General features: G+C 38.8%; 2 protein-coding genes across 9 annotated transcripts in view; both read left to right on the top strand.

The window, feature by feature from the left end:
- The window catches only part of ints8 (integrator complex subunit 8), a 122,185-nt gene that overhangs the window by 50,535 nt on the left and 47,252 nt on the right, over positions 1–24,398 (top strand). For all 7 annotated transcript variants that reach the window (XM_067411685.1, XM_067411682.1, XM_067411683.1 and 4 more), the window contains one exon: positions 1,926–2,026. In XM_067411685.1, coding sequence (XP_067267786.1) covers positions 1,926–2,026 — 101 coding nt within the window. The remainder of the gene's footprint in view (positions 1–1,925; positions 2,027–24,398) is intronic.
- On the top strand, positions 2,092–6,664 carry LOC137037928 (uncharacterized). 2 transcript variants are annotated; one of them, XM_067412340.1, is made up of 4 exons: positions 2,092–3,147; positions 3,683–4,264; positions 4,491–4,634; positions 5,103–6,664. In XM_067412340.1, exons 1-4 carry the CDS (start codon positions 2,548–2,550, stop codon positions 5,112–5,114), a joined length of 1,338 nt encoding a protein of 445 aa, XP_067268441.1. In that variant the 5' UTR covers positions 2,092–2,547; the 3' UTR covers positions 5,115–6,664. The 2 variants fall into 2 exon arrangements, with proteins under 2 accessions (XP_067268441.1, XP_067268442.1); XM_067412341.1 differs by lacking the exon at positions 5,103–6,664 and having other exon boundaries at positions 4,352–4,615.

The following is a 24,398-nucleotide window of genomic DNA, read 5'->3' as shown; positions in this document are numbered from 1 at the left end:
GGTTTCAGTAACCATGGCACCTCAGTTCACCCAAGTCCCGCCTCATTGCCAATTTTCAGTTATCCAGGAGTGACGTGCGGTGACACGCAGCTAAGATGGCAGCGGCCTCATTTATGATCTTCAGAAATCTAGGGGTGTCGTCACGGACACTACTTCCATATTTTTTTTACAATCTGTGCCTAAAATAGTTATCCAGCTCTTTGTTTTTTGTACTATGTCAAATTATTGACCAGCACTTCATACTCCACCCTGGAAGCACTTTCTATTATGGCATTGTTTAAGAAATAATAACATTCGTAATAAGTTGTAAGTTGCACATTCACATTGTATACAGTGTAGACTAGGAGAAAATTGAGTAGTTTTTCACTGGAGTGTAGCAAATTAGCTCAAAATAAATATGAATAATTATATCTAGTTATAATTAATTATAAATATTTGGATCAGTTAATAAAATTAACTTAATGTAATAAAATTAATATTACAATCAATTAACCCATGGTCCAATGAACACACAGTGTTAATTGTTTATTAATTCTAAGAAATGTTAATTTCCAGGTTATGGGAAATAACGATCTTATTGTACAGTACTACTAAAAGCCTGTAGTCAGGATCTGCATGAATGGGGACTCCAGTATATGAGCGCAAAACACAGACAACTTTGTGTGACATGAACAAGACTTTATTAACTAGACTAAACACTTAAACTACTCTAACATTCACACACATGCATGCATACGGTTTACCGAGAGAGAGAGCTAAAGCAGAGTACAGGAAAGCAAGAAGCTACAGCATTGTTTGACATTCAGCAGATCAACAGCCTTGAGCAAACAATCAGTTTAGTTTTAACAAGCCCTTCTTTAAAAGGGGTAAGGATACTCAATGTATCAAATAATGAGACTAAGTTTGATTCTTGCATGTCTCTCCAAGTTGAATTAAAACTGTCCTGATGTAATTTGTGGAGGCTCCTGTTGAATCTTTGCTGATATTGTCTTGATGAAAGAGAACCAGTTGGATTCAGAGGATCTTTGGTAAATGGAAGTTTCTAGGCCGAAGCCTGGCACAAGCTTGGGGTTCTGTAGAAGCTTCCAGCTTCTTACAGCATCATCTTAACATCAACATTTTTCAGTAAAATGGGAAGAGAGAGGAAGAGGAGTTTGATCTTGTGATCAGTGAATATAAGGGGTGAAGATGTCACACCCTCTTAAGGTGTCTGAGCCAATAAGGAGTTTCCCTTTCTGAGGGAAGTTTTACAAGTCTTTGTTCTGTAGCAAGATATTAGCATAAGACACTGGATTGGATGAATGAGAAAAGAACCTTCTAGATTCTTATAATACTAATGTGTCACAAAGTTAGTAACATGTAACATAAATAACCAAATAGGAAACGAAAGTTGGAGTCCGTAGATACCAAACATGTTACCAATGTGATTTCAGTTAACTATACATTTGTAACTATGAAACATTAATACCAAAATAGTTCAAAAGAGAGAATTAATACATAGAATAAAGCCTGTAAAAGGAAAGTCATGAGATGGGAAATTTGGATACATGTTTAAACATTTCCCAAGTGGTTATATAGAGAATACATAGGATTAAGACGGTTTATTTGTCTTTCTTAGAAAGCATGAAGTCAGAGTCACTAGTCTCTGCAAAATTCTTTCTGATCGTAAAAGTTCCAAGTATCTGTAACAGGACACCTAGTTCTGCCTGTTGTTTAGCTACGTTTGGGATGCTAGTTGCAGTTTTAAGGGGATGGGTTCACAGAACTTTGATAGAGTGAGTTTATGGGTAATTCGTTAAATATATTGAATAATTGTGTTTGATCGCTCCAGACGCTTGCCAGGACTGTGCAGTTGGTGAAATGTAAATTTGTTTATTTGTATATCAGTAACTGTTACTATCTCTGTTTTGTCTTTTTTTTTGTAGGCATTGATCGAGGCCTTTATCAGGGACAATGTTACGTTCAGTCTACCCAACAGCTTCAGACATTCAATTCAGCTAGAGCTATTACACAAGCTTCAACAAGGGTGAGATATGTCTTGATGCTTTATAGATGCTTAAAGGATTAGTCCACTTTAAAATAAAATTTTCCTGCTAATTTACTCACCGCCATGTCATCCAAGATGTCCATGTCTTTCTTTCTTCAGTCGAAAACCTTAGGTCCTTAAAAAGTCTTAAAAGGTCTTAAATTCCATGATGTAAAAATAAGGCCTTAATAAGCATTAAAATGTCTTAAATCCGCGTTTCAAAGGTCTTAAAAATGCAATGGAACCGACACCGTAATTAATTTGGTTAAATTAATTTATGTCTTTGTCACGCAAAACAAAATAGGCGGAACCATTAACAAATTACATGTTCGCGGGGGGTTCGTTAAGTGTGTGGACTGGATATTACAAATGGAAAAAAGTTCGAGCTTTAACCATGGGGAAGTGCAAATTTAATAAACTGGTTGCATAACCCTTATTTTGCTCCGTGGTTAAGACCAGTTAGTGACAATGTGTTCGAGGTTCGGTGTATATTGTGCAAGAAAGTTTTAAAACTCGGAACAATGGGAATAAAAGCTTTGGAGACCCACATGCAGTGCGAAAAACACAAAGCGGCCGCGGAAACCTGTCGGAAAACACCAGGCATTTCTCAGTTCTGTTCCGTCATGCCCACCACCTCAGGACAACAGAGTTCTGCTCCAAGCCATACGCAGGCATCTGCATCAGCTTCAAGCACCGCGGTTTCTACTCCAACAGACATCAGAACAACGTTTGGCTCCACTGCAACGCTCAGAGCCGAGGTACTCTGGTGTCTGCATACTGTAACAAAGCACCAGTCATATACCGCTAACGAGGCCGTTGGGGACATTTTCCGAACTATGTTTCCCGACTCGGAAATCGCTCGATCATTTGCTTGCGGTAAAGACAAAACTGCATATATTGCCAGATTTGGACTGGCTCCTTACATAAACAAGCTCCTCGTTGCCGATGTTAACAGGGAAATGTTTGTTTTAATGTTTGATGAGAGCCTTAATGAAACGTCAAAAAATAAGCAATTGGACTTGCATGTCCGATATTGGGGACAAGATCACGTCCAGTCAAGATACCTAGGGTCGCAATTCATGGGACATGGGACGGCTCAGGATTTGCTTCACCATTTCAAAGTAAGTACCAACCCATCACTAATCATTTTTATCCATTGTTGCTAGCAATTATTCTTTCTGATGTGTGTGTGTATATATATATATATATATATATATATATATATATATATATATATATATATATATATATATATATATATATATATATATATATATATATATATAAAATGTATATGTTATTAGTATGTGTGTGTGTGTGTATATATGTATGTGTATATACACTCCATATAAAGAAAGGTAGATAAGCTGTTCTAATGTTGCTGGTCTCAGTTAACATTATGCATAATCTAAATGGTTGCTAGAATATGTTTGTTTGCTGTCTAAGATAAGTGTTGATAAAATGATAAATGTTAATCAATTGAACAAAAAATACTAAGAAAATTCATGACATTGCACATACACATAAATGCAAGCTAATGTTATATCAATTTTTAAATTTTAATTTACAATTCATGAGCTACATTAATACCAATATTGGCATACCAGTATGCCAAACCTTGATCTGATTATTTTTTTTTTAACTTCTGTTTTGCAGGGATGTGCACTGCAGCTAGACTTGCAAAAGCTTCTCTCTGTTTCTATGGATGGACCGAATGTCAATTGTAAATTTTTAGAACTGCTGCAGCAAGAGCATCATGAGCAGTTTGGTGGCACACAGCTCATTGTGGTGGGGAGCTGTGGCCTCCACACCCTACATAACGCCTGCAAACATGGCTTCTCTGTGTGGAAGCTGGAGAAGGTTCTGAGGGCCATGCACGTACTCTTCCACAATGCACCAGCTAGGAGAGAGGATTTCACTGCTCTAACCAAAAACACAAAATTTCCACTTCCGTTCTGTGGACACAGGTGGCTCGAAAATCTACCAGTTGTGGAGAGAGCTTTGGAATTCTGGCCATCGGTGACCATGTACATGGATGCAGTCAGAAAAAAGGAGCTACCAAATCCGGGATCGGCATCTTATGACACTCTTGAAGTTGCAGAAAAAGACCCTCTTATTCTGGCAAAGCTACATTTCTACATGGCTATCACAAGGACCTTCAGTCCTTTCCTTACCTTCTTTCAAACTGATGCTCCAGTTATTCCGTTCCTTGCCAAAGACTTGACTGAGCTGATGAAGGTAATTCTAGTACAGCACTCTAATAATGGTATTAATTAATCTGATAATTTTAATTTCAATCTTATGATTTTTTTTTCATATTTTAAGGGACAAGGGGATGAAGTAAACAAAAAGAACAATACTTCTTACAGTAGCATTCTACAATAGTATTTTTTATTGATTGTCAATTAATTAAATTGAAATAAATTAAGTATTTGGTTAACATTCTTTGTGTGTCTTTTGGCAGGGTTTGCTGAGACGTTTTATGAAGAAAGAGGTGCTCAAGGATATCAGTCCACTGCAGCTGGTCAGGCTGGATGTCAGTGACAAGCAGAGCTGGGTCAACCTAAAGGAAGTAAATGTAGGCTTGGGTGCAGAATCACTCCTTAAGGTATTCTTTTTGATGTATTCAGCTCAACTTGATTTTATAATAGGTAATAATAGGGTAATAATAGGGTATAATAGGTTGTTTACATCCTCCCATCAGGAACTACAGAAACAGAAAAAGATAGGGGAACTCACAGTCCTGGAATTTAGAAATGACTGTGTCAAGGTCATGTGTACCATCATCCAGAAAGTACAGGACAAGAGCCCATTGAAGTATCCTGTAGTGAGGCAGGTGGCCTGTTTGGACCCTAGCGTGATGATATCTGACCCTGATTGGTGCAAGAGCAGTATGACGAAACTGGTGCAGAGGTTTTTAAAAGCCCAACAGTTGTCAGGAGGTGTCTCTGCTGGTAGGAAAGAATAGTTCAATTCTGTCAAAGTGTATTTTAAATCAAGTTATGAAATATGCTTCTAAAACTATTAGTATTAGTTTATATGCATATTTTTTATAATTTTTTTTTGTTTTCTGCAGGTGATGTTATAATTCAGCAGTTTAATGACTTTTTATCTGTTGAAAATGAGAGCTTTCTCTCTTACCGACCAACAGAAACCAGACTAGATGTATTCCTGCATGGAGTTCTTGGGCAACGCAATAGTGAGTTATGGAGTTTTTGCAAGAAACTGCTTCTCCTGTCCCATGGGCAGGCAACAGTGGAGAGAGGATTCTCCATTAACAAAGAAGTGGAGACCTGCAATATGCAAGAGGAGACAATGGTCAGCCATCGACTAATTTGCGATTATGTCAGCATCTGTGGGGGGCTCCTCAATGTCCCTATCACTAAGGAGTTACTGGCCTCTGCTGCATCTGCTAGATCAAGATATAGAATGCACCTTGATCAGCAGAAGAAAATGAAAATCACTGATGACCAGGCAAAGAAGCGCAAAGCTTTGGAAGACGACATCGAGGACCTGAAAAAAAAGAAGAGAATTCTGGTCCAGGTATCTACGAGCCTTCAGAAGGATGCGGACCAGCTTGCAGAAGAAGCTGAGGGAAAAGCTGGCACCTTGATGGCACATCTCATTACAAAATCCAACACACTGAGGAAGCGATATAAAGAGAAAACAAATGAATTAAAGCAAATTGAGACAGAGTTGGATACAAAGGGCAAAGAACTGAAATCTATATAGTAAAAACCCAATGTTCAGGTTATTGGCGTGCAGTGTACATGCCTCTTGTTACTGCTGTGCAGTGTTTGTTTGAAATTGTATTAGATTGTCAATGTTCTACATAAGTCAGTGCAAAGACTGTTTTGCAATTTATTGTTCTTTCATTCTTTCAGTATGTCAATAAACAATGTGTGTTAAGTATCGTAATTGGTGGTATTGTTTGCTGTTCGTAAATTTGTTGCTATGAAATTGGTCTTAAATTTCATTCTGCATGGTATTAAAAAGGTCTTAAAAAGTCTTAAATCTAGCGCTCAGAAACCTGCAGATACCCTGGAAAAGAAATTAAGGTTTTTGATGAAAACATTCCTGGATTATTCTCTTTATAGTGGACTTCAATGGCCTCAAAAATTAGGTCAAAATTACAGTTTCAGTGCAGCTTCAAAGGGCTATGAACGATACCAGAAGAGGAATAAGGGTCTTATCTAGCAAAACGATCTGTCATTTTAATTTATTTTCGACTGAAGAAAGAAAGACATGAACGTCTTGGATGACATGGGGGTGAGTAAATTATCAGGAAGATTTTATTTAAAAGTGAACTAATCCTTTAATGGATAATTGTGTGTGTATTCAGAAGGGGTGTAATGGTAATGTATTCGTACCGAACCGTTTCGGTACAGGGCTTTCGGTACGGTGCATGTGTGTACCGAAGCAACATTGTAGCCTAACCACCAATAATCGCAATAAGCTCTGCGTTTTATTACTTTCAATAAGAAACAGTGTCATCCTTCAAATTCTGTCCAACGAAATCACGAAATTCAAACAGAAAATGCCGTTTTGACGCTCTTTGATGTGGCGTGACGGATCACTGTACAGGCGCTCCAGTTCGAACGGCAGCGCGAGTGCGGAGCGCGGGTGAATGCGATCATCTCTTCCTGTTTAATACTATTTACAAAATAAACATGAAAGAACATCTGAAGGTATGTTGAAAGATACAGTACAAATTACTGAAATATCATTCATATCTCTTGTAATTGCTCAATCGGTGTTTCAACGGTGGAAAGACGTCAATGAATGCTTGTAAACAATAGGCTGTGTCATGTAGCATTTACCTCAGAAAAGCCATTCAGTGTCCACAGCTTGTTAGTTCGCTAGAGAAATAAAATCTTAATATATGCACTGTATTAGCCTATATATTCATTTTATTTTACTTAAACTTTTAGTGATGTCTTGATTATTTAATGTATGTTTATATAAATCTGTAATGAAAATGACAACTACTGTGTAGAAATGTTTGTATTTCAACAACGAATTGGAGTAAAAAAATTTAGAAGTTAATGCAAAAACTGCCTTAGGTGCAGCTTACATGTTTGCATACAATTTGTTATTTGAGTGCTGATTATTTTATCTAAAAATAAAAAGCAATTGAATTTAAGCTAATAGTTTGGGCTCAGTTGTTAACCATTTATATTATAGTAGCATAATGTTCAAGTAAGGGCTCCCTACATAGTTTATACCATTAGCAAAGATATTTTTTTTCCCCCTTAAACGTTTTGTTATAATTTAGTTAAAGACAAAAAAAAAATTGTTCAGTAAACCACTGTTTAATTTTAAAAAAAGCAATTTTTTTTAAATGGCAAGGCAACCCTGCAAATCACTTTTTTTTTTTTTTTTTTTTTTGTTGTTTTGTTTTTTGTTTTGAGAAAATGACAGTACAGTATAGTAGATCTATGTACTTTTGTCTCCATTCCTTTTTCCTTTTTAAACCAGAAATGAAAATAATTCTTATTTCAAATGAAATAATTCTTATTTCATCAAAAACCATAGATTATATTCAACTTGTTTATATGTATACATTGGGGAGAGTAATCATTTTTGTAAGTTTGCCCACTTACAAAGAAATAAAGGGTCTATAATTTTATGGTAGGTTTATTTTAACAGATAGACAGAATATCACCCAAAAAAATCCAGAAAAAACGCATTATATAAACATTATAAATTGATTTGCATTTGATCAAGTGAAATAAGTATTTGATCCCCTATCAACCAGCAAGAATTCTGCCTCCCACAGATTGGTGGAACACCAATGGGCACATAACTAATCCAGTCACTTTAAGAAAGTATTCCTAATTTAGGGAGGCCATATTTCTCATAGTAGAATATGGGACAGGTTAGCAAGGGGTGGGCAATATGACTGTTTTATTTGTAATAGAGGATTTTTATTATTGTTATATAAAAAAATAAATTTACAAACAATATGACACATACAATAAAGATAAATTAAACCTGTTTTTCAGATTCGGTAGGTTCATTTACCATGTATACATTTATTTAACATATTTTGTTGTCTGATTAACATTAATGACAGACAAATATTTAATTAGGCTACTGTCCCTTTAAGACAGAATTCATGGATGTAATATACTAACCGGTTTTTTGCCATAGACTGTAAAGTTTTCACTCACCTGTTTACGTCCACTTAAGTTATAACTGACTGCATTTACATGAGATACTCCACATTTTTGCAACTATGTGTGCATTTGACCATTCAGGTGCAATGATAACTGATCCCACGCTGTCTGAGAGAACTGGGATTGTGTGCAAGGAAAGAGAGAGAGCGAGAGAGTGAGAGAGTGCACGCACTAGAGAGTGCTTCTAGTGTGTGTCATTCAGTGCGATTCCGCCTATCCCGCCTTCACTAATGGCAAGTTAATAGATAACGAACTGTGATTGGATGGTAATTTGGTTCTATGACATATTTAATTTGGCTGTTCTCGCGTGACAGAACAATACTACTACTACTCGTTCTATCAGTCATAATGAAATTTTAGGAAAGATGAAATACGGGACTGTCCTGGGAAAATGGGACATCTGGTCACCCCATCCTAATTTCAGCTAGTTATGTGTATAAAAGACACCTGTCCACAGAATCTTTATCTTCCATTCCAACCTCTCTATCACCATGGGCAAGACCGAAGAGCTGTCAAAGGATGTCAGGGACAAGATTGTAGACCTTCACAAGGCTGGAATGGGCTTCAAGACCATCAGCAAGAAACTTGGTGAGGAGGACTGTTTGTGTGATTATTCAGAAATGGAAGAAATACAAAATAACCATCAATCACCCTCTGCCTGGAGCTCCATGCAAGATCTCGCCTCAAGGATGATTATAAGAAAGGTGAGGGATCAGCCCAGAACTACACAGGAGGAGCTTGTCTCAAGGCAGATGGGATCTCAAGGCAGTTGGGACCATAGTCACCAAGCAAACCATTGTTAACACACTACGCCACAATGGATTGAAATTTGACAGCACCCATAATGTCCCCATGCTCAAATAAGTACATGTACAGGCCCATCTGAAGTTTGCGAGTGAATATCTAACTGATTCAGAGAAGGCTTGGGAGAAAGTGCTGTGTTCAGATGAGACAAAAATTGAGCTCTTTGGCATCAACTCAACTTGCCATGTTTGGAGGGAGAGAAATGCTGACAACGACCTCAAGAACACCATCCTTACAGTCAAGCATGGAGGTGGAAACATTATGCTTTGGGGCTGTTTCTCTGCTAAGGCTACAGGATGACTTCACCACTTTGAGGGGCCGATGGACTGGGCCAAGTGCTGTAAAACCTTGGACGAGAACCTCCTTCCTTCAGCCAGAACACTGAAGATGGGTCATGGATTGATCTTACTGCATGACAATGACCCAAAACATACTGCCAAGGCAACAAAGGAGTGGCTCAAGAAGCAGCACATTAAGGTCATGGAGTGGCCTAGCCAGTCAGTCTCTAGACCTTAGTCCTATAGAAAATCTATGGAGGGAGCTGAAACTTCGATTTGTCAAGCAACAGCCAAGAAACCTCAAGGATTTAGACAGGATCTGTAAAGAAGAGTGGACCAAAATCCCTCCTTAGATGTGTGCAAACCTGGTGACCAACAACAAGAAACATCTTACCTCTGTGCTTGCCAACAAGGGTTTCTCTACCAAGTACTAAGTCAGGTTTTACTTGGTGATCAAATACTTATTTCACTCACTGAGATGCAAATCAATTTATAACCTTTATATAATGTGTTTTTTCCTGGATTTTTTGGTTGATATTCTATCTCTATCCGTTAAAATATACCTACCATAATTTTAGACCCTTCTTTTCTTTGTAAGTGGGCAAACTGGGATCCAGGGGATCATATAATTATTTTTCCCACTTTATATACAGGGCTTGTCAATGACACTTGTCAGCAGTGGGTTGTAACACAGAGTACGTTTACATGGACAACAATATTCTGATATTAACATGATTAAGACAGTACTCTAATTAAGAAACTACCATGTAAACAGCGATTTTTGATTACCTTAATCCGACTAAAGTCATACTCGAAGTAAACACAAATCGAATTAAGACAGGTGAAATATTCCTATTTTAGTCGCATTATTGGAGTACATTATAGACATGTACACACCTTTAAAGGTGCCGTAGAACGTGTTTTCAAAAGATGTAATATGTCTAAGGTGTCCCCTGAATGTGTCTGTGAAGTTTCAGCTCAAAATACCCCATAGATTTTTTTTATTCATTTTTTTAACTGCCTATTTTGAGGCATCATTAAATATGCAGCGATTCAGCGCGCAGCCCCTTTAAATTCTCGTGCTCCCCGCCCTTGAGCTCGTGACTGCCTTAAACAGCATAAACAAAGTTCACACATCCAGTTCCAGATGTTCTGCCCTTGTCTAATGCCTTGAACATGAGCTGGCATATGCAAATATTGGGGGCGTGCATATTATGATCCCGACTGTTATTTAACAGTCAGTGTTATGCTGAGATTCGCCTGTTCCTTGGAGGTCTTTTAAACAGAGATTTATATAAGGAGGAAACGATGGTGTTTGAGACTCACTGTATGTCATTTCCATGTACTCTTGATATTCAACTATGCCAAGGTAAATTCAGTTTTTCATTCTACGGCACCTTTAAACTGTCCCAATACTTCTGCTCACATTAGGCAGAGGGATGAAACTCTAAAAGTGCTGCACTTCTTAGTTGGTAAAACATTTTGTGTTGAAACTGTCAATAATAAAATGTGACATTCTGTACTTCTACCTTACATTAATCTTTTACTCATATTTATATACGTCTTGACACCACACACCACAGCACTCTCTCTCTGTGTATGTGTATGTGTGTGTGTATAATATATATATATATATATATATATATATATATATATATATATATATATATATATATATATATATATATATATATATATATATATATATATATTAGATTTGAGTGAGTTTGACAAGGGCCAAATTGTGATGGCTTGGCGAATGGGTCAGAGCATCTCCAAAACTGCAGCGCTTGTGTGGTGTTCCTGGTCTGCAGTGGTCAGTATCTATCAAAAATGGTCCAAGGATGGTACAGTGGTGAACTGGCGACAGGGCCATGGGCTACCAAGGCTAATATATGCACATGGGGAGCGAAGGCTGGCCTGTGTGCTCTGATCCAACAGATGAGCTACTGTAGCTCAATTGCTCAAGAAGTTGCTGGTTCTGATAGAAAGGTCTCAGAATACACTGTGCATCGCAGTTTGTTGCGTATGGGGCTGCATAGCCGCAGACAGTCAGGGTGCCCATGCTGACCCCTGTCCACCACCGAAAGTGCCAACAGTGGGCACGTGAGCAACAGTGGCCTGGTCTGATGAATCATATTTTCTTTTACAACACGTGGATGGCCAGGTATGTGTGTGCGTGTCACTTACCTGGGGAACACATGGCACCAGGATGCACTATGGGAAGAAGGCATGCCAGCGGAGGTAGTGTGATGCTTTGTGCAATGTTCTGCTGCGAAACCTTGGGTCCTGCCATGCATGTGGATGATACTTTGACACGTACCATCTGCCTAAGCAGTATTGCAGACCATGTACACCCTTTCATGGAAACTGTATTTTCCCTGGTGGCAGTGGACTCTTTCAGCAGAATAATGCACCATGTCACAAAGCAGAAATGATTCAGGAATGGTTTGAGGAGCACAGCGAGTTTAAGGTGTTGACTTGGCCCCCAGATTCCCCAGATCTCAGTCCAATTGAGCATCTGTGGGATGTGCTGATCAAACAAGTCCGATCCTTGGAGGCCCCACCTCGCAACTTACAGGACTTAAAAGATCTGCTGCTAACATGTTGGTGTGAGATACCAAAGCAAATCTTCAAGGGTCTAGTGGAGTTCATGCCTCGATATGGTCAGGGCTGTTTGGGCATGAAAAGGAACAACAACAAAATATAGCTGCGAGCAGCGATGGCGGGCCCAAGCCCGGTGGCACCGCCACCCCGGTGGCTTCAGGGCAACTGTGCACAGCGGGCAATAGGCACTTAAAACGGTTAAACATCAAAGGACTATGTCAAATTCACTCCACATTTACTGCACTACAAGGTGCCGTTATAGAGCCCCTCCTCCCTGCCCATTTTCAAAGGATTACATGTGCCAAGTTTTAACATTATTCTGATGAATTTTGAAGCAAATCAGGTAAAAATAAGAGGGTGATCTCAATGTATGCTGAAAGTGACACATTTTCTGCTTCCAGTTGGTGGCGCTATGACTTTGAATCACAATAGTCAAATCCATGTGATCAGCCTTGTACAACGAAGACTAAGCCAAAGTTTCATCAAAATCAATTAATGTATGCAGAAGTTATAACACTTTGTTTCCCTTTTCTTGCCATAAATTCGTTGCCTCGCCACGGCCAAACCGTTTGAGATATCCAAAATCCGTTTGCAATTAAACAACTTCAATCTGTTAGCAACAAGTTAATAAAAGCTTGGTGTAAATTGGATAAACCCTGTAGGAGTAGTAGTATAAAATTCATAGCCTGTTTTTTCAAAAAATTAACATTCAAACCAAAATAGCTGACTTCCTGTTGGTCGGAGCTAATGAATGTAAATTAGAAAATTGTCCGGCTTGATGAGAATAATATGTGTACCGAGTTTGGTGACTGTAGGAAAAACTAACCCCCACTTTTGTCAAAAGGTGGCGCTACTGAGCCCCTCCACCACGCCCATTTCTATGGCTTTGTCCATGTCTACTGGTTGACAATATTGATGTGTGTGTCGAGTTTCATGCAATTTGAAGCATGTTAAGAGCCTCAAAAACACTCAAGAATATTATTACAGTTTGACCTGTTGCCATGGCAACAATATTTCAAATATCAAAAATCCTGTCATAGGTCTACATCTGCTGTGTATTGACATTACACTGATGAAGTTTGAAGCAAATCAGGTAAAAATAAGAGGGTGATCTCAAAGCATTTTAAAAGTGATACACTTCTTGCTGCCATTTGGTGGCGCTATAACTTTGACTGACAATAGTTACATCCATGTGATCAGACTACTACAACCAACACACTCCTGAAGTTTCATAAACATCAATCAATGTATGCAGAAGTTATAACACATTTCCTGTTTCCCTTTTCTCGCCATAAATTCGTTGCCTCGCCACGGCCAAACCGTTTGAGATATCCAAAATCCGTTTGCAATTAAACAACTTCAATGTGTTCGCAACAAGTTAAAAAAGCTTGGTGTAAATTGGATAAACCCTGTAGGAGTAGTAGTATAAAATTCATAGCCTGTTTTTTCAAAAAATTAACATTCAAACCAAAATAGCTGACTTCCTGTTGGTCGGAGCTAATGAATGTAAATTAGAAAATTGTCCGGCTTGATGAGAATAATATGTGTACCGAGTTTGGTGACTGTAGGAAAAACTAACCCCCACTTTTGTCAAAAGGTGGCGCTACTGAGCCCCTCCACCACGCCCATTTCTATGGCTTTGTCCATGTCTACTGGTTGAAAATATTGATGTGTGTGTCGAGTTTCATGCAATTTGAAGCATGTTAAGAGCCTCAAAAACACTCAAGAATATTATTACAGTTTGACCTGTTGCCATGGCAACAATATTTCAAATATCAAAAATCCTGTCATAGGTCTACATCTGCTGTGTATTGACATTACACTGATGAAGTTTGAAGCAAATCAGGTAAAAATAAGAGGCTGATCTCAAAACATTTCAAAAAGTGATACACTTCCTGCTGCCAGTTGGTGGCGCTATAACTTTGACTCACAATAGTCACATCCATGTGATCAGACTCCTATAACGAACACACTCGTGAAGTTTCATAAAGATCAATATATGTATTAAGACGTTATAACACATTTCCTGTTTCCTTTTTCTCGCCATAAATTCGTTGCCTCGCCACGGCCAAACCGTTCGAGATATCAAAAATCCCCTGGCAATTTTTAATCATCAGTGTCTTGACTTCATGCTGACCGAGTTTGGTGGCGATCGAATTAATCGTCTAGGAGGAGTATATCAAATTCCAGAGCATGCGTTTTTCAAACAACCCTTAATAGCTGACTTCCTGTTGGCGTGGCGATTAACTTAGAGCGCGAAAGTTGTTCGGCCCGATGAGGTCTATATGTGTACCGAGTTTCATACTAATACGTGCAAGCATGTTTAATATATGGACCAAATTTTCAGACTTTTTTCAAGGGGGCGCTGTCGAGCCCCCCTGCCACGCCCGGGTACCAGCCTCTCCGGCGTCCTAATGGCCGCGGATTCCAATGTGTGTGCCAATTTTCAAGAGTTTTTGAGCATGTTAAGGCCCCCAAAAAGCCCCGGAAGACGGGAAAAAAAAAAAATAAAATAAATATAGCTGCGAGCAGCGATGGCGGGCCCAAGCCCGGTGGCACCGCCACCCCGGTGGCTTCAGGGCAACTGTGCACAGCGGGCAATAGGCACTTAAAACGGTTAAACATCAAAGGACTATGTCAAATTCACTCCACATTTACTGCACTACAAGGTGCCGCTATAGAGCCCCTCCTCCCTGCCCATTTTCAAAGGATTACATGTGCCAAGTTTTAACATTATTCTGATGAATTTTGAAGCAAATCAGGTAAAAATAAGAGGGTGATCTCAATGTATGCTGAAAGTGACACATTTTCTGCTTCCAGTTGGTGGCGCTATGACTTTGAATCACAATACTCAAATCCATGTGATCAGCCTTGTACAACGAAGACTAAGCCAAAGTTTCATCAAAATCAATTAATGTATGCAGAAGTTATAACACTTTGTTTCCCTTTTCTTGCCATAAATTCGTTGCCTCGCCACGGCCAAACCGTTTGAGATATCCAAAATCCGTTTGCAATTAAACAACTTCAATGTGTTCGCAACAAGTTAAAAAAAGCTTGGTGTAAATTGGATAAACCCTGTAGGAGTAGTAGTATAAAATTCATAGCCTGTTTTTTCAAAAAATTAACATTCAAACCAAAATAGCTGACTTCCTGTTGGTCGGAGCTAATGAATGTAAATTAGAAAATTGTCCGGCTTGATGAGAATAATATGTGTACCGAGTTTGGTGACTGTAGGAAAAACTAACCCCCCCACTTTTGTCAAAAGGTGGCGCTACTGAGCCCCTCCACCACGCCCATTTCTATGGCTTTGTCCATGTCTACTGGTTGACAATATTGATGTGTGTGTCGAGTTTCATGCAATTTGAAGCATGTTAAGAGCCTCAAAAACACTCAAGAATATTATTACAGTTTGACCTGTTGCCATGGCAACAATATTTCAAATATCAAAAATCCTGTCATAGGTCTACATCTGCTGTGTATTGACATTACACTGATGAAGTTTGAAGCAAATCAGGTAAAAATAAGAGGGTGATCTCAAAGCATTTTAAAAGTGATACACTTCTTGCTGCCATTTGGTGGCGCTATAACTTTGACTCACAATAGTTACATCCATGTGATCAGACTACTACAACCAACACACTCCTGAAGTTTCATAAACATCAATCAATGTATGCAGAAGTTATAACACATTTCCTGTTTCCCTTTTCTCGCCATAAATTCGTTGCCTCGCCACGGCCAAACCGTTTGAGATATCCAAAATCCGTTTGCAATTAAACAACTTCAATGTGTTCGCAACAAGTTAAAAAAAGCTTGGTGTAAATTGGATAAACCCTGTAGGAGTAGTAGTATAAAATTCATAGCTTGTTTTTTCAAAAAATTAACATTCAAACCAAAATAGCTGACTTCCTGTTGGTCGGAGCTAATGAATGTAAATTAGAAAATTGTCCAGCTTGATGAGAATAATATGTGTACCGAGTTTGGTGACTGTAGGAAAAACTAACCCCCCCACTTTTGTCAAAAGGTGGCGCTACTGAGCCCCTCCACCACGCCCATTTCTATGGCTTTGTCCATGTCTACTGGTTGACAATATTGATGTGTGTGTCGAGTTTCATGCAATTTGAAGCATGTTAAGAGCCTCAAAAACACTCAAGAATATTATTACAGTTTGACCTGTTGCCATGGCAACAATATTTCAAATATCAAAAATCCTGTCATAGGTCTACATCTGCTGTGTATTGACATTACACTGATGAAGTTTGAAGCAAATCAGGTAAAAATAAGAGGGTGATCTCAAAGCATTTTAAAAGTGATACACTTCTTGCTGCCATTTGGTGGCGCTATAACTTTGACTCACAATAGTTACATCCATGTGATCAGACTACTACAACCAACACACTCCTGAAGTTTCATAAACATCAATGAATGTATGCTGAAGTTAAAACACATTTCCTGTTTCCCTTTTCTCGCCATAAATTCGTTGCCTCGCCACGGCCAAACCGTTTGAGATATCCAAAATCCGTTTGCAATTAAACAACTTCAATGTGTTCGCAACAAGTTAAAAAAAGCTTGGTGTAAATTGGATAAACCCTGTAGGAGTAGTAGTATAAAATTCATAGCCTGTTTTTTCAAAAAATTAACATTCAAACCAAAATAGCTGACTTCCTGTTGGTCGGAGCTAATGAATGTAAATTAGAAAATTGTCCGGCTTGATGAGAATAATATGTGTACCGAGTTTGGTGACTGTAGGAAAAACTAACCCCCCCCACTTTTGTCAAAAGGTGGCGCTACTGAGCCCCTCCACCACGCCCATTTCTATGGCTTTGTCCATGTCTACTGGTTGACAATATTGATGTGTGTGTCGAGTTTCATGCAATTTGAAGCATGTTAAGAGCCTCAAAAACACTCAAGAATATTATTACAGTTTGACCTGTTGCCATGGCAACAATATTTCAAATATCAAAAATCCTGTCATAGGTCTACATCTGCTGTGTATTGACATTACACTGATGAAGTTTGAAGCAAATCAGGTAAAAATAAGAGGGTGATCTCAAAACATTTCAAAAAGTGATACACTTCCTGCTGCCAGTTGGTGGCGCTATAACTTTGACTCACAATAGTCACATCCATGTGATCAGACTCCTATAACGAACACACTCGTGAAGTTTCATAAAGATCAATATATGTATTAAGACGTTATAACACATTTCCTGTTTCCTTTTTCTCGCCATAAATTCGTTGCCTCGCCACGGCCAAACCGTTCGAGATATCAAAAATCCCCTGGCAATTTTTAATCATCAGTGTCTTGACTTCATGCTGACCGAGTTTGGTGGCGATCGGATTAATCGTCTAGGAGGAGTATATCAAATTCCAGAGCATGCGTTTTTCAAACAACCCTTAATAGCTGACTTCCTGTTGGCGTGGCGATTAACTTAGAGCGCGAAAGTTGTTCGGCCCGATGAGGTCTATATGTGTACCGAGTTTCATACTAATACGTGCAAGCATGTTTAATATATGGACCAAATTTTCAGACTTTTTTCAAGGGGGCGCTGTCGAGCCCCCCTGCCACGCCCGGGTACCAGCCTCTCCGGCGTCCTAATGGCCGCGGATTCCAATGTGTGTGCCAATTTTCAAGAGTTTTTGAGCATGTTAAGGCCCCCAAAAAGCCCCGGAAGACGGGAAAAAATAAAAAAAAATAAAAAAAAATAATAAATATAGCTGCGAGCAGCGATGGCGGGCCCAAGCCCGGTGGCACCGCCACCCCGGTGGCTTCAGGGCAACTGTGCACAGCGGGCAATAGGCACTTAAAACGGTTAAACATCAAAGGACTATGTCAAATTCACTCCACATTTACTGCACTACAAGGTGCCGCTATAGAGCCCCTCCTCCCTGCCCATTTTCAAAGGATTACATGTGCCAAGTTTTAACATTATTCTGATGAATTTTGAAGCAAATCAGGTAAAAATAAGAGGGTGATCTCAATGTATGCTGAAAGTGACACATTTTCTGCTTCCAGTTGGTGGCGCTATGACTTTGAATCACAATAGTCAAATCCATGTGATCAGCCTTGTACAACGAAGACTAAGCCAAAGTTTCATCAAAATCAATTAATGTATGCAGAAGTTATAACACTTTGTTTCCCTTTTCTTGCCATAAATTCGTTGCCTCGCCACGGCCAAACCGTTTGAGATATCCAAAATCCGTTTGCAATTAAACAACTTCAATGTGTTAGCAACAAGTTAAAATAATCTTGGTGTAAATTGGATAAACCCTGTAGGATTAGTAGTATAAAATTCATAGCCTGTTTTTTCAAAAAATTAACATTCAAACCAAAATAGCTGACTTCCTGTTGGTCGGAGCTAATGAATGTAAATTAGAAAATTGTCCGGCTTGATGAGAATAATATGTGTACCGAGTTTGGTGACTGTAGGAAAAACTAACCCCCACTTTTGTCAAAAGGTGGCGCTACTGAGCCCCTCCACCACGCCCATTTCTATGGCTTTGTCCATGTCTACTGGTTGACAATATTGATGTGTGTGTCGAGTTTCATGCAATTTGAAGCATGTTAAGAGCCTCAAAAACACTCAAGAATATTATTACAGTTTGACCTGTTGCCATGGCAACAATATTTCAAATATCAAAAATCCTGTCATAGGTCTACATCTGCTGTGTATTGACATTACACTGATGAAGTTTGAAGCAAATCAGGTAAAAATAAGAGGGTGATCTCAAAGCATTTTAAAAGTGATACACTTCTTGCTGCCATTTGGTGGCGCTATAACTTTGACTCACAATAGTTACATCCATGTGATCAGACTACTACAACCAACACACTCCTGAAGTTTCATAAACATCAATCAATGTATGCAGAAGTTATAACACATTTCCTGTTTCCCTTTTCTCGCCATAAATTCGTTGCCTCGCCACGGCCAAATCGTTTGAGATATCCAAAATCCGTTTGCAATTAAACAACTTCAATGTGTTCGCAACAAGTTAAAAAAAGCTTGGTGTAAATTGGATAAACCCTGTAGGAGTAGTATTATAAAATTCATAGCCTGTTTTTTCAAAAAATTAACATTCAAACCAAAATAGCTGACTTCCTGTTGGTCGGAGCTAATGAATGTAAATTAGAAAATTGTCCGGCTTGATGAGAATAATATGTGTACCGAGTTTGGTGACTGTAGGAAAAACTAACCCCCACTTTTGTCAAAAGGTGGCGCTACTGAGCCCCTCCACCACGCCCATTTCTATGGCTTTGTCCATGTCTACTGGTTGACAATATTGATGTGTGTGTCGAGTTTCATGCAATTTGAAGCATGTTAAGAGCCTCAAAAACACTCAAGAATATTATTACAGTTTGACCTGTTGCCATGGCAACAATATTTCAAATATCAAAAATCCTGTCATAGGTCTACATCTGCTGTGTATTGACATTACACTGATGAAGTTTGAAGCAAATCAGGTAAAAATAAGAGGGTGATCTCAAAGCATTTTAAAAGTGATACACTTCTTGCTGCCATTTGGTGGCGCTATAACTTTGACTCACAATAGTTACATCCATGTGATCAGACTACTACAACCAACACACTCCTGAAGTTTCATAAACATCAATCAATGTATGCAGAAGTTATAACACATTTCCTGTTTCCCTTTTCTCGCCATAAATTCGTTGCCTCGCCACGGCCAAACCGTTTGAGATATCCAAAATCCGTTTGCAATTAAACAACTTCAATGTGTTCGCAACAAGTTAAAAAAAGCTTGGTGTAAATTGGATAAACCCTGTAGGAGTAGTAGTATAAAATTCATAGCCTGTTTTTTCAAAAAATTAACATTCAAACCAAAATAGCTGACTTCCTGTTGGTCGGAGCTAATGAATGTAAATTAGAAAATTGTCCGGCTTGATGAGAATAATATGTGTACCGAGTTTGGTGACTGTAGGAAAAACTAACCCCCACTTTTGTCAAAAGGTGGCGCTACTGAGCCCCTCCACCACGCCCATTTCTATGGCTTTGTCCATGTCTACTGGTTGACAATATTGATGTGTGTGTCGAGTTTCATGCAATTTGAAGCATGTTAAGAGCCTCAAAAACACTCAAGAATATTATTACAGTTTGACCTGTTGCCATGGCAACAATATTTCAAATATCAAAAATCCTGTCATAGGTCTACATCTGCTGTGTATTGACATTACACTGATGAAGTTTGAAGCAAATCAGGTAAAAATAAGAGGGTGATCTCAAAACATTTCAAAAAGTGATACACTTCCTGCTGCCAGTTGGTGGCGCTATAACTTTGACTCACAATGGTCACATCCATGTGATCAGACTCCTATAACGAACACACTCGTGAAGTTTCATAAAGATCAATATATGTATTAAGACGTTATAACACATTTCCTGTTTCCTTTTTCTCGCCATAAATTCGTTGCCTCGCCACGGCCAAACCGTTCGAGATATCAAAAATCCCCTGGCAATTTTTAATCATCAGTGTCTTGACTTCATGCTGACCGAGTTTGGTGGCGATCGGATTAATCGTCTAGGAGGAGTATATCAAATTCCAGAGCATGCGTTTTTCAAACAACCCTTAATAGCTGACTTCCTGTTGGCGTGGCGATTAACTTAGAGCGCGAAAGTTGTTCGGCCCGATGAGGTCTATATGTGTACCGAGTTTCATACTAATACGTGCAAGCATGTTTAATATATGGACCAAATTTTCAGACTTTTTTCAAGGGGGCGCTGTCGAGCCCCCCTGCCACGCCCGGGTACCAGCCTCTCCGGCGTCCTAATGGCCGCGGATTCCAATGTGTGTGCCAATTTTCAAGAGTTTTTGAGCATGTTAAGGCCCCCAAAAAGCCCCGGAAGACGAAAAAAAAAAAAAAAAAATAACAATAATCCTTAGAAGAACAAGAGGGCCCTGCGCGAATTTTCGCTTGGGCCCTAATAATCCTTAGAAGAACAAGAGGGCCCTGCGCGAATTTTCGCTTGGGCCCTAATAATCCTTAGAAGAACAAGAGGGCCCTGCGCGCTTAATTCGCTTGGGCCCTAATAATAATCCTTAGAAGAACAAGAGGGCCCTGCGCGAATTTTCGCTTGGGCCCTAATAATAATAATCCTTAGAAGAACAAGAGGGCCCTGCGCGAATTTTCGCTTGGGCCCTAATAATCCTTAGAAGAACAAGAGGGCCCTGCGCGAATTTTCGCTTGGGCCCTAATAATCCTTAGAAGAACAAGAGGGCCCTGCGCGAATTTTCGCTTGGGCCCTAAATATTAGGAAGGTGGTCAAGTCAAATTTATTTATATAGCGCTTTTTACAATTGGTAATTGTTTCAAAGCAGCTTTACATATTAGAAGCACAGAAAAAAGAGAAGTGGTTAAAAATAAGCTGTACAAACAAGCGTGGTAATATGTAACATATACAAGATGGTGCTACATTAAGCCAATGTCGGCTGACTCCCAGGGGTGGAAAAAAACCCCTAGGAGAAATACCCAGCGTGCTAACACTGGGAAAAAAGTCCTAGGAGGGAAAAAAACCCTTGGAAGATATATATATATATATATATATATATATATATATATATATATATATATATATATCTATATATATAATGTAAATGGATATGGAGATCAAAATCTGAATTATACATTTTAATTATAGAGATTAAAAATAGATTATATATAAATATATGTAAGTGGATACGGAGATTAAAAATCTGAAATTATAGATGCAGCCAAAACTGGATCTGTAGGCCCATTGTCTCCTGGGCAACGTTGTAGTCAGGCCCAGACACAGGTTCTCCATCTGATCTGGATACGGCCTGGATCCAGCACCCGGCAAACCTCAGATGCCATTCTTATTCTGATGTACAGGTATATCTAGTGTTATAGGAAATGTTCTCGGTTCCGGCCGACCTAATTATTGCAGCGTAACAATCCTTTAACGGATTTGAAAAATGTTAATGTATTGATAATGTGTTATGTGTATGCAAGAGCAAAGAGATGTTTTTAGTCTAGACTTAAACTGACAGAGTGTGTCTGCTTCCCGAACAATGATAGGAACATTGTTCCAGAGTTTAGGTGCTAAATAGGAAAAGGATCTGCCGCCTTCAGTTGATTTTGATATTCTGGGTATTATCAACTGGCCTGAATTCTGAGATCGCAATAGACGTGAAGGACTATAATGCACCAAGAGCTCGCTTAGATATTGGGGAGCTAAACAATTTAGAGCTTTATAAGTAAGTAGCAAGATTTTAAAATCTATACGATGTTTAATAGGGAGCCAATGTAATGTTGACAGAACTGGGCTAATATGGTCATACTTTCTGGTTCTAGTAAGAACTCTAGCTGCTGCATTTTGGACCAACTGTAGTCTGTTTAAAAGCCGAGCAGAACAACCACCCAGTAGAGCGTTACAGTAATCTAGTCTTGAGGTCATGAATGCATGAACCAACTGTTCCGCATTTGTCATTGAGAGCATATGTCGTAATTTAGATATATATTTTAGATGGAAGAAGGCGGTTTTACAGATACTAGAAACATGACTTTCAAATGACATTGGTATCAAAGAGCACACCCAGTTTCCTAACTGAGGACGAAGATTTAATGGAGCACCCGTCAAGTGTAAGAGTATTCAAGGTTTTTTCGTGAGGAAGTTTTTGGTCCAAAGATTAGGATATCATTTTTTTCTGAATTTAATAATAAGAAATTTCTTGTCATCCAGTTTTTAATGTCAGCTATGCATTCTGTTAGTTTTGTGAATTTGTAGGTTTCGTCAGGGCGCGAGGAAATATAGAGCTGAGTATCGTCAGCGTAGCAGTGAAAACTAACACCATGCTTCCTAATTATCTCTCCTAAGTGAAAAGCAACGGTCCTAGTACTGAGCCTTGTGGTACTCCATATTGAACTTGATCGATACGACATCTCTTCATTAACTACTACAGACTGATAACGGTCAGATAAGTAAGATTTGAACCATGCCAAAGCAATTCCACTAATGCCAATATAGTTTTCAAGTCTTTTTAAAAGAATGTTGTGATCGATAGTGTCAAAAGCAGCACTGAGATCTAATAACACTAATAGAGAAATACAGCCACGATCGGATGATAAGAGTAGATCGTTTGTAACTCTAACGAGAGCAGTCTCAGTACTATGGTATGGTCTAAATCCTGACTGGAAATCCTCACAGATTCCATTTCTTTCTAAAAAGGAGCACAGTTGTGTTGAAACTGCCTTTTCTAGTATCTTTGACAGAAAAGGTAGATTTGAGATTGGCCTGTAATTTACTAAATCTCTCGGATCTAGTTGAGGTTTTTTAATAAGAGGTTTAATAATAGCCTGCTTAAAAGTTTTTGGCACGTATCCTAGTGATAAAGATGAATTAATTATATCAAGAAGTGGACCTACGACCTCTGGAAGCATTTCTTTCAGTAGTTTAGTCGGCATTGGGTCTAACATACATGTTGTTGATTTTGATGATTTGATAAGTTTAGATAATTCTTCCTCTCCTATAGCGGCGAATGATTGTAGTTTTACCTCAGGGACACTACAGTGCACTGTCTGAAGCGAAACTGTAGACTGTTGCATGTTTATAATTTTCTCTCTAATATTGTCAATCTTGCAAGTAAAGAAGTTCATAAAGTCATTACTGCTGTGCTCTTTGGAAACGTCAGCAGTTGAATCTCGGTTTCTAGTTAATTTAGCCACTGTGTCAAATAAATACCTAGGATTGTTTGTTTTCTATTAAGAGATTTGAAAAATAAGTATATCTAGCATTTCTTATAGCCGTTCTGTACTCAATCATTTTTTCTTTCCACGAAAGGCGAAAAACTTCTAGTTTTGTTTTCTTCCAACTACGTTCAGCTTTTCTCACAGCTCGTTTTAGAGCCCAAGTGTGCTCATCATACCACAGCGTTGGATTAGTTTCCTTAATCTTCTTTAGACGTAAAGGAGCGACTGCATCTAATGTGCTGGAAAAGAGAGCCAATAGTTTCTGTTGCAGCATCGAGTTCTTCTAAGTTGTCAGGTATACTAAGGCGATGAAACTGCTCGGGGAGATTATGTATAAAGCAATCTTTAGTGGTAGAAGTGATGGTTCTACCATATTTATGGCTGGGTGGTGGTTTTGTAGCCTTGGCTAACTGTATTATACACGAGACTAAATAATGATCTGATATATCATCGCTCTGCTGTAGAATTTCAACAGCATCAATATCAATTCCATGTGACAATATTAGATCTAAAGTATGATTACGACAATGAGTGGGTCCTGACATGTTGTCTAACTCCAATAGAGTTTAAAATGTCTGCAAATGCCAATCCAAATGCGTCTTTATTATTATCTACATGGATATTAAAATCACCAACAACAAGGACTTTATCCGCAGCCAGTACTAACTCTGATAGAAAATCAGCAAATTCTTTGATAGTCAGTATGGTGCCCTGGTGGCCTGTATACAGTAGCCAGCACAAATGTCAACTTACATAATGTTACATAAAGCACCATCACTTCAAAG

Source organism: Chanodichthys erythropterus, chromosome 15 (assembly GCF_024489055.1).
Source record: "Chanodichthys erythropterus isolate Z2021 chromosome 15, ASM2448905v1, whole genome shotgun sequence".
Taxonomy (NCBI): domain Eukaryota; kingdom Metazoa; phylum Chordata; class Actinopteri; order Cypriniformes; family Xenocyprididae; genus Chanodichthys; species Chanodichthys erythropterus.
Note: the sequence above shows the minus strand (reverse complement) of the source record. Positions and strands in the feature narration are given on the sequence as shown.